General features: G+C 43.5%; 1 protein-coding gene across 1 annotated transcript; it reads right to left on the minus strand.

Moving 5' to 3' along the window:
- Nucleotides 1-620: 620 nt before the first annotated feature.
- On the minus strand, nucleotides 621-9,480 carry PPIF (peptidylprolyl isomerase F). The gene is made up of 6 exons (XM_075025635.1): nucleotides 9,249-9,480; nucleotides 6,919-6,949; nucleotides 5,928-6,016; nucleotides 3,703-3,799; nucleotides 2,812-2,887; nucleotides 621-2,383 (listed from the first exon to the last, which is right to left on the minus strand). The coding sequence occupies exons 1-6, from the start codon at nucleotides 9,435-9,437 to the stop codon at nucleotides 2,248-2,250; spliced, it is 618 nt and encodes a 205-aa protein (XP_074881736.1). The 5' UTR covers nucleotides 9,438-9,480; the 3' UTR covers nucleotides 621-2,247.
- Between the last annotated feature and the right edge of the window lie 794 nt (nucleotides 9,481-10,274).

Here is a 10,274-nt window from a genome sequence, read left to right on the forward strand (position 1 = left end):
GGAAAATATTGCCTTTTACATTTCCAAAGTTAGGGCAAAACTGTGCCTGTAAAAGCCACAGCCATACGTAATACATCATAATAACATGCATAATACTATTACTTATTTAAGGCTTAACACAGTTCTGAGAAAATGGACTGCTTTGTGGCAAAGCACCTTCCATTGGGCTTTCCAGTCTACAAATACCGCTGACACTACAGGCAGATGCTAAATTCTTAAGGTCATCTCTGATAACACAGCAAGGAAGGAGCTTTTCCTCAATTGTCCAGCAAAAAGCTGGAACTACCAACTTTTCGGAAAGGAAATCAGATATTTAAAAAATAAACACCCAGTAAATTTACACTTTCCCCATTATCTCTGAAAATTAGTAGAATAAATCAGACAAGAGTCTCAAAACCTGAACCACTATCCATACACGAGATATTTTAGATTCACTAGCAAGAGGCAAAGCATGGCACCTTTACCCCACCTCTCGCTGGCTGTACCTCTGAACAACAGCATGGCTTCTGAATACCGCTAGATCAGGCACATCGCAAAGTGGACAGAATAGAATAGCCCGAGTAAACACAACAGGTTTCAGCTCCTCACACTCCTGCTATCAAGTAAGTGTGCAAAGTCATATTTAAGAAAGGAACAGACTTTTTTTGTGGCCAAACTGTTTTTAATTATTTTTCGTATAGAAATTAAGATAACAACAACAAAAAATCATTATTCTATCAAACTGAAATAAGCCAAACAAGCACAAATTAGTATTTAAAAAATCCTACAAAGAAACATGAAACAGCTAGAGTGGAAAGAATAAAAAGCTTTTCAATTCCATTTTCTGCAAAATTACACTCTGAATACTCCCTCATACACACAAGAATGCAGCCCTCAGTGGGGAAAAAAAAAATCCAGTGCAAAATAGTTTTAAACCCACATATTATCAGAATGCAATGGAAGTAAATTCACATTTGCAGACAGCCATCACATTTTATTTTTCTCTTCAGTAACAAGATTATTGCACAAAAACAGTCAAGTGCTTTTTTCCCCAAGCATTACTACTTTACAGCTTTAGTGATTCTGAAAGTGATGTTGTGAGGCTCCAACATTTGTTACTGCTCAAGCACTCCACATAAAACATACCAGTTTATACAAATGAAATGTGTTTATCTGATCAGCTGAATTCTTTCCTTCTCGTACATCAACCCCAACAATAACGATTTTGCTGCACCAATTAGGCCTTGAGATTTCGTGGTGACCGATTTTGACTTCTGCTGATGATGTACGAGAAGAAATCATGATCCAAGTAATACCCAAGGTGGGCTGACTTCGCAGGACCAACAGGACAAAAAAGCAATGAAACCTGTTTCTCACTCAAGAAAGCTTACTATACTCTGATTATATTCTCAAAGTGCAAGAATAGGCTATCTTTTGAGAACTGTGCTGTATTCCTCACAGAACCAGGTCTCAGAGCAGAACTGCACTTCGAGTAAGTTCACAGTTGCATAATAAAAAAAGTCCCATGATCTTCTGGCTAATTTGTGGTCTTATTGCCCAGGTAGAGCTCTAGTAGTAGGCTAATTCAACCTAAAGCAATTTACTTAACCCAAAAGTCAAATTGCTCCATTGAAGCAAGGTAAGGTAGAGTTCAGTTTAAAACAGTGGTCTGAGACTACAAAAAAAGAAAAGATTAAAACAGAATTAATTTTAAAAAACCTACAACCACACATTAATTCTACTGGATAGACTTAAATTGAGACACAGAAAGAAGATGTCTGACAGTCATGTTGCAGACAGCCTTGAGAGCACTAGTTAGCATTATTTTTTCAAAATGATGAGACGAACAACAGAACAGGTGTTTATTAGCACCAAAGGAAACAAGGTATTTCTCAATTTGTATGTAACCCCCCAGGTATAGAACACTTAGTTGTCAACTCCACCACCGATTCTAACACCTGGAACACCCAAATACTAAGAACAGTATCAACATTGCAGTCAGATATGCTGAGTGACTGTACTACTTCTTTCAAAACGCAATGGGACTCTAGCAAATCAGGGTGACTACCACGGTAGCTCAGTTAAAACACGTTTCAATTATTGTTTTGTGCTTTTAATCAATATTATTCAATGAAAGAATAAAAGCTGGACCAAGTTAAATAGAAACTATGGTTCCATAGGTGCTACTCATGGGATCAGAAATGTTTGGGGTTTTTTATGATTCACTTTTCACAGCATCGAAGTTGTCCTGAATGGTAGGGCAAAAGGCTAGGACAGCTGACCACAGTCAGTAATGACAATCTTTTTGGAGGTCTTTCCACTCTTGGAACCAAAGCTCTCGATTTTTTTCACGACATCCATTCCTTCCTTTACATGCCCAAAAACAACATGTTTTCCATCTAGCCTGTAAAACAAATAAACAAGGGCAGTTTTACTTAAAACAACATAAAGACTGAACCAAACTAAGCTTAGTGAAAGGATGTCTAGCAGATCTTCATAGCTCTCACCTGCTGATCAACTCTATGGCAAAGGCATAACTCCTCTACAAGTGACACGAAATACTTCTAGCTCTGGACCTTAGAAGCATTATGAGGGATAGCAGCCTTGTTACCCTCACAGCCCTTCCTCCCCCAGGTAGCACAAAACAATTTATTTTCCATTGTGAGTCAAGTAATTTGGAAATTAGAAAGAAAAACAAAACCCCTAAACCAAAACAAACGAACAAAACCCCATCAACCCACAAACAACAACAACAAAAACCCTAAGACAATCTCAAACCCTCTGAATCCAGGCATCTATTCATCAGGTTAATATGCAGGGCTGAGAACCTACCACTCGGTTTTTGCAGTGCAAATGAAGAACTGAGATCCATTTGTATTGGGTCCCGCATTGGCCATTGAAAGAACACCTAGAACAACAACAACACCAGCAGCAGCTTATTAGATTGGTTTAACAAGTACGCAGCGGAGAAGACAATTTTCCTCTGCACATTTAGACTAAAGATGGACAGACAGAAGATGTGATGGTCTCACTTTGTCTCCAAATGATTTCTAATGCCAACTTCTTGTCTTTTGACTATTCCCTCAGGCCCAGCCTCCCTTCTTTCCACAGCAAGAATGTTAGTAATGTAATTAGTTGTACACGTCCTGAATGTGATTAACATCAGGTAACCTCTACTGCGGTTCAACAGCAGCAGGAGTCTCCTGTGATGAGGAAGTAACAACCCGAGAAAGAGACTACAGAATTCAATTAGATGTTCTTATGTATGGCTTTTCCTTTATTTTTTCTTGATTTAATTTGAGCTTAAAAGGACGTGCCTGTGTAAGTAAATAAGAAATCCCAGATTGCTTTGTTTCACTTCTGTAGTAATCATCTAAGTGAAAATTCAAGTCTATGACTTACAAAAGAGAAAAATAAAAGCAGTAATTTCACCTTTGTAGAATTCTAAGTAAAATACAAAAAAGCCCAACACTTTATTTTGCACAGTCCCTTTTATAGGAAGGGCAAGAGTGGCAATGTCACCCGTTACAGGCTGACTTATATTTGTACAGCAGTCTACACAAATAAGCACATGCCAGGGACAATGCATCATTAAACTTCCTTGATATTTCTGTAACTACCAAGTGCCCCACGCATCTAAAAAACCTTACTTTTTAAAACTACATCTTCATAAACAATGCTTCATTACAGTCATCAGAAGCTAGAAAGAATATGTTTATTTACCAGGTCCTACATGCTTAAGCGTGAAATTTTCATCTGGAAATCTACTGCCATAAATGGATTTTCCACCAGTTCCATTATGATTTGTAAAGTCTCCACCCTAAAACAGAAATGGCTGTTAACTTCACTAGCACACAGGCATTATTTTACATCAGAAGTGATGCTATTGAAAATATACTCACTTACTCTAACTTAAAAGTAATAAAATCAGAAAATTTTCTTCAAGTTAAGAATGAGTATGGTCACATGAGGATTTAAAACCATGCAACTAAATGAAGATACAATAAAGCTAAAAGTAAATTTCTGCTCCAGATATTGCTGATATTCTCCAACTGACATCCATAACTCCAACAATGCCCTTCCTAAGTTACCAGCCCTGCTCCCAAACGTGATGCAACAAATAGCAGTAGTTTTAAGAAACACCTCAAAGACTCAAAACAAAATCACCCAAATTCATTACCACAGGCAAGATCTGAGAACTCTTCTCCCTTTCTTTCTTCCAACAGGTATAAATACTGGTCAGGATCTCCATTATTACTATTTGCTGTTTCTAGGTTTTGCTGTTTAAGTGTTACACCTGAGCTATTTTAAACTTTCCTCAGCTACGTGCTGTTTGCTGGGACAGATGTGACCACCTGTCTTAGGTTAGACACACAAAACCCAACAAACAAAAAAACCAGCCACAGCAACTCCCAGAGTTGGCTACTACACACTGCTTCCAGCAATCTGCCATCTCCTCTCCCGGAAGCGACACCACCCACGCCGGCAAAGAACTCGTACCTAACAAGTATTTCATGTGATGTTCATCTTTCCATTTTCACCTTGAGCAATCTATTACAGGTGGTGTTACAGCTACTCCTACGCAGTACCAGAAGTATGTTCTCCATGCTGCATGCCATGCAGAGGCATCTGAATTGCCAAGTCCTGGGTATAATGACCTCCAATTAGGCTATACCAATTGCCTGAATCATCGTAACACTGCACCTCAACAAGTGGAAAGGCCTCTACTGTTTCCTCTCTCCTTAAATATTTGAAACCTATGACAGTATTTCCACTTTGGTAACGACTAACAAGTAATTCCTAAACATTAACTCATCATCTCACCATACCATGGCGTCAACCACCTAGTATCCTCATTTTGGGGATTTTTTTGGGACAAAACGGGGAGGCAAGGAGAAGACTTACACAGAACTTCACAAATTAGTGGTAGAACTGAGAGTAGGATTTCTATTTTTCTTATATTTATGTACTTCTGATCCGACCAAGACTTCAAAACTTTATCCCTTTGTCAGTATCACAAAAAACCTTAGTTTGCATTTCAAAGGCAAGAAAATAGGTCCTTTACAGCACACTTGTCCCGCAAGGAGAGGGAACCATTACAGTCACCAGTTAATAAATAAAGCACAGTTATTATAACCTTAATATCCATTTTTTTACAGAGCCATTCTACGATGCAATCTTGTTGAAACGTAGCTTCTTTTAAGGGAAGAGAGGACCACCAGGAATCATACAATCCAGTGCACTACAACAGCTGAAATCCTGCTCATCTGCCAAGCAGAGTAGAAAAAAAGGCTCTCAAAAAGGCTTTTTCCGTTTGTTTTTGTTTGTTGTCATTCTTCTTGCTGCTGTTTAAGTAAACATTACTAACATGCATGGACTTTAATTCAGAATTTTGAAAGATTCATCCTTTAAATCAAAACAACATCCATTTCAGGTGCGTCATCCCAAAATCTACCCCAACGTACCCTTTTGGTTCCCTCCTCCCCTCCCCCTATTAGGGAGATGTTCAGAAAAAAAAGAAAATTTTTTTTTGTAAAAAACACATTATGAACAGATTATTCTACTAGGAATAAAGAAGGACACATTGTTTTCTTGGCTCACTTGGAACACAAGGTTGATTGTCATTCTACTCACAAATGCTTCTCCCAAGCAATTTTACCAAATACGCCCCACACTAAAGTACACTGCTACACAAAAGCAGAAAGCCTTAAACCAGTTTAAGACAGTCTACACATAATTTACATTTATTTGTATGAAAGATGTGCTAAGCAATAGCCATAGCACAAAGACCAGCAATGCAAGTCACACTGTCACTTCTTTATTCTGTAGTTAGCAAAGGTTAGAGCAGAGCCACTTAAAATGTTACTACTAGTCTAACTGGTTCTAAAAATATATTACTAACATACAGATAAATTTAATAGCAAAATTAAAAAAAAAAAAACCATTACCTGGCACATAAATGAAGGAATCACTCTGTGAAAAGTGGATCCTTTATACCCAAATCCTTTTTCACCAGTACAAAGAGCTCTAAAGTTTTCTGTGAAAAGAAAGCATAAAGTATTATGTTGCCATATGTGATACATAATATAAACATGACTAGATTAACTCTGTCCTAAGTTTATACATTTCAAAAATTTTATAGTATCTTTAAGGTATTATCAACTTATTAGCTGTTTCCATGCTTTAAAAAACCTCTGTTATAAAGCTAAGGAAACAAAGCTTGTTTAGCCTCAGAACAGGGTACAAACACAACCCTTTTCAATCTCATCTCCCTTTTATTTTGCTGTTATACCTTAACTCCAACCCTCCAGCCTCCCCAAACCCACCACTCTGGAGTCAAAGATTTCATTTTCTGACTTTTACGCCTTTTGTTCTCTATAGCAATTGGGAACATGATGCTTTTTTTTTTTCAAAATAAAAAAAAAAAAAAAAAAAAGATATTCATCCAGTGGAAACCAAAAGACAAGTTTTTCAGAACCACTACATAAACAGACGAGGAAGGAAGCACATGATAAAACACAAAAACCTTGTAACATGAATCCACTGATCAGCTAGTGACAAGGAAAACAAAACCCTATATGCTCTTTGGAAACTCTTAAGAGACACCATCCCTTCGGTTTATCCTTTCCCATTTGCTTTGGGATTTGATTTTAATGCAAACTAATGTGTTTTTTAAACATATTTATTCACCACTGATAACCAAACATATGGACTGTACTGTCTGAGCACAAATTACAAAATGAAACTATTTGGAACGACAACAAATTATAACTCCTCACTAGCACTGTTCTGACAAAGTTCTTACCGTATTTCTCTATTTAACAAATGGGGATGGAACACGGAAATAGTTTCCAAAAGGCAACAAAGTGTTCTTGTTCCTGAAAATCACAATCTAAGCCTTAAATATTTAAGAAAGAAATTCTGGAGATGCTGCCTTACCTGCCGTCTTTGGAACCACATCAGCTTTCAGCTGTGAAAGAAAAATAAACAAATTAGGAAGTCAGCTTTTTCCATACACAAGAAAAACTTCTACAAGGGAGGCTGGTACAACTGAATGCTCTTCCCAAGATGATGAGCTATCTGAAATCACAAGCCACCCAAAATTCCAAGAACACCTTAAGACTTTCCAAGCATTTGGCTAGTAATTAAAAATATCCCCTCAATGCAACTTTCGGCAAATTAATGAAGAACAACTTGAGCAGTGCCTAATGATTTCATTGATCAACACAATAATTTAGCAGTAACAGAGAAGAATCTTTATGATGGACCTCAAGGATCAAACCCAGTTTGGATATAACTGGAGAGATCACAGTCTCCCCAGCACAGAGCCACCCGTTGAAATCTGCAGAAAAGGCAAAAGAAGAAGAGGAGCAGAAACTGTACATCAGAATTGACTCATGATGTTACATACACGTTTTTTACCAACAAAAATTTCTGATTTTGATTGGTATGCATCTTTTTACTAATCTTAAAAATGTATGGTATTATAATTGCCTAGAAAAAGTGACATAAAACCAGCCAAACCCAAGTTTTATCTAGTCACTCATCCCGACAGTGGCCAGCAGCAGACACCTAGAAACAGCATGGCTGTGGCAAGAAGTTAACACTCCTTCCCTAGGATGCTCTCCTCAGATGCCTATAACTTGCAGCTGAATCTAACCACAACTTAGCCAAAGATTCAAGGCAATGCTGCAACACATTCAGCTATTTTGTAAACTGGGCACACTAAAAATCTTTAATGTGGAAATTAAATGCTGCCAAAAGAAATATAGTAACATTAATGCTATTTTTTATAATACCATCCAACTATTCACTAAATCTCACTGACGGAATAAGGAATTTGCACAGCACGATTTTTACAACAACTCCCTCAAGATGCTACTACATCCTGAGAACACGAGAGCTGGTAGTGTCCAATTAATGTATATGCTGATGCTTTGAATGAATTGGGCTCTAGCCTCCAGGGAAACCCTTTTAGAAAGAATCCTTATGAACTACATTTAAAAAAAATAAATCCATCGATACAGACCCAATGTGGGTGCTGGAGGCAGAAGGCCACACTGAATTCCGTCAGTAGGCAGCAATTCGTAAGAGCGGCATTCCCTCTCCAGTGCCACGTTCTGTAGCTCCTTCCCTCCCGTACACAACACATTTATTCAGAGGCATGTGCCCGGCCCTAAGGATACGTCGTATGCCACAATTAAAGTCTCAGCGCTTATCATGCTTTTCGTAAGAGCAGCGTGTACCACGGTTTTCCTGTTCAGGCCTTCTTTAAACAGCAGTTATTTCAGAGACTGAATTTTTAATGATAAAGCTGGTTGCGAGCTGGCTGTTGAGCTAGCTGCCAGTTCAAACAGAGCTGTGCAAACCTTTCAATGCGCACAAAGCTGGAAGCTCAAAGAGGCAGCACCTCAGAAAACCAAAGACGAAGAATCAAACAATAAGCACCCAGGGGGGAAGAAAAAAAAAAAAAAAAAAAAAGGACAAAACAGGAGGAAGCTGGAAGAGCGGCTGAAGACCCCTGCGGGCGCGCTGCCCCAGGAGCACGCCAAGCCCTGGGCAGCCAGGCGAGAGTCCCACCGCCCACGGACAGCGCCGGACCCCCGGAGCCGCGCTGGGGCTGCGGGCACTTTCTCGCTGCTGGAACCGTGCTCGTTTCTCTCGAGCGAGCGGTACGCTTCAGTAGTTAAGTTTACTCTCGTTTAGTATTTCAGCTTTCATACCGCGGGTCAAAGTTTTCTCCCGCTGAGGGTCCCTGCCACAGTACGGCCCGACCTCCACCTCAGGGGCCGCAGCCACCCGCCAGCACCAAGCCCCACAGACCCGTCCCCCAGGGAGGACGCGTTTGGGTACCGACTGCTGACACAGGCCGGCGGCAATTACCGCCGCAAACCGAAGACGGGTGCCCGCGCCAGCCCTCTCCCGACCCCCGCTCGCCTCCACCCGGGAGGGAGCCACCTCACCGCCCTCTCGCCCAGCGAGCAGAGCCCCGAGGGCGGCCCGGCAGCGGCTCCGGCAGCCCGGCGAGGGCCGCCATCCCCCGGGCCCCCCTCACGCCCACACCGGGGGCGGCCGTGCCTCCGCCGCGGCCCCGGGAGCCGGCGCTGGTGGCCGCGCCGGCCGTGTCCCATCCCCCCCGCCCCCGGGCCTGCCCTGACCTTGCCGCTCACCGACCGCCATGCCCGGGCGCCCCGCCGCCCTCGGCTCCTCGGGCACCCTCCCCCGGGCCCCGACGCCAGGGAAGCCGCCGGCAGCCCCCGCGCCCCCACCTCCAGCACGACGCGTCCCAGCGGCTGGTTGTCGGCGCCCACGTCCAAGTACACCACCGGGTTCGGCGGGCCGGCGCCGGCCGCGCAGCAACGGCGGGCGCCGGCCGCCCGCAGGCAGGCGAGCCCCGACGGCGGCAGCAGGTCGCCGGGCGGGCGAAGCAGGCGGCGGGCGGCACTCAGCGCCAGCATGCCGCGGGCGGGCGGGCGGGAGTCCCGACGCACACCGGCACCCGCAGAGACACGCGGCCGGTGCCGCCGCGGCCTTTTATGGGCTCCGCCGCGGCGCCACAGCGCCCACTGGGGGCGGCCCGGCGGGCAAAATGGCGGCGGGGGCGCTGTGGGGCGAGGCGGGCTGGGGCGGCGGAGCCCGCCGGCTGCCGGCGGGAGGGAGCCGGCGCTGTCCGCCCAGAGCGGGCCGCTGCGCTCCGGCCGCCCTAGCTGCTGCTGAGCAGGGCCCGTGCCGCCCTCTCGCCGCCCACCATCCGTTCGCAGCGGTGGGTAGGGGGCTGTTGGTTTGGGGTTTTATGTTTGATTGTGGTGGGTTGCTGTTGGTTTGGGTTTGGTTTTGGTTTGTTTTGGGGTTTTTTTCACATTTCCTCACAGCCCCTCACCCCAGAGATCAGCGGCGAGGGGAAGTTTCTAAAATTTCGTAATTCCATGCGATGCCTTTGGGCTTGTCCCGCAGGCCCCAGGGGAGCACCTCAGCAGGAAAGGCCGGGCTGCAGCCATCACACGTGCGGGATAATTGGGCGCCACAGAGAAATGGGAGTCACGGGCTGCCCGTGCAGCGTTACTCACCGAGAGCACCCAGGGAATTACGTCATGACACAGGACAAAAAAGATAGGTGACCCTGAGCACATACCTGCGGTGTCACCCTGGCCTCGCAGAGCCCCGGGGGATGCCCGGGACATCATTTCGTAGCCCGAGCTTGGCTTTGCCAGGAAACCTGCTTGAGAGACTACAAAAGTGAGGAGGAGTAGTCCAGGTTAAATAGCTTGCAAAGAGAAATTTTATATGAAAATAAC

Source organism: Buteo buteo, chromosome 4 (genome assembly GCF_964188355.1).
Source record: "Buteo buteo chromosome 4, bButBut1.hap1.1, whole genome shotgun sequence".
NCBI classification, from domain to species: Eukaryota; Metazoa; Chordata; class Aves; order Accipitriformes; family Accipitridae; genus Buteo; species Buteo buteo.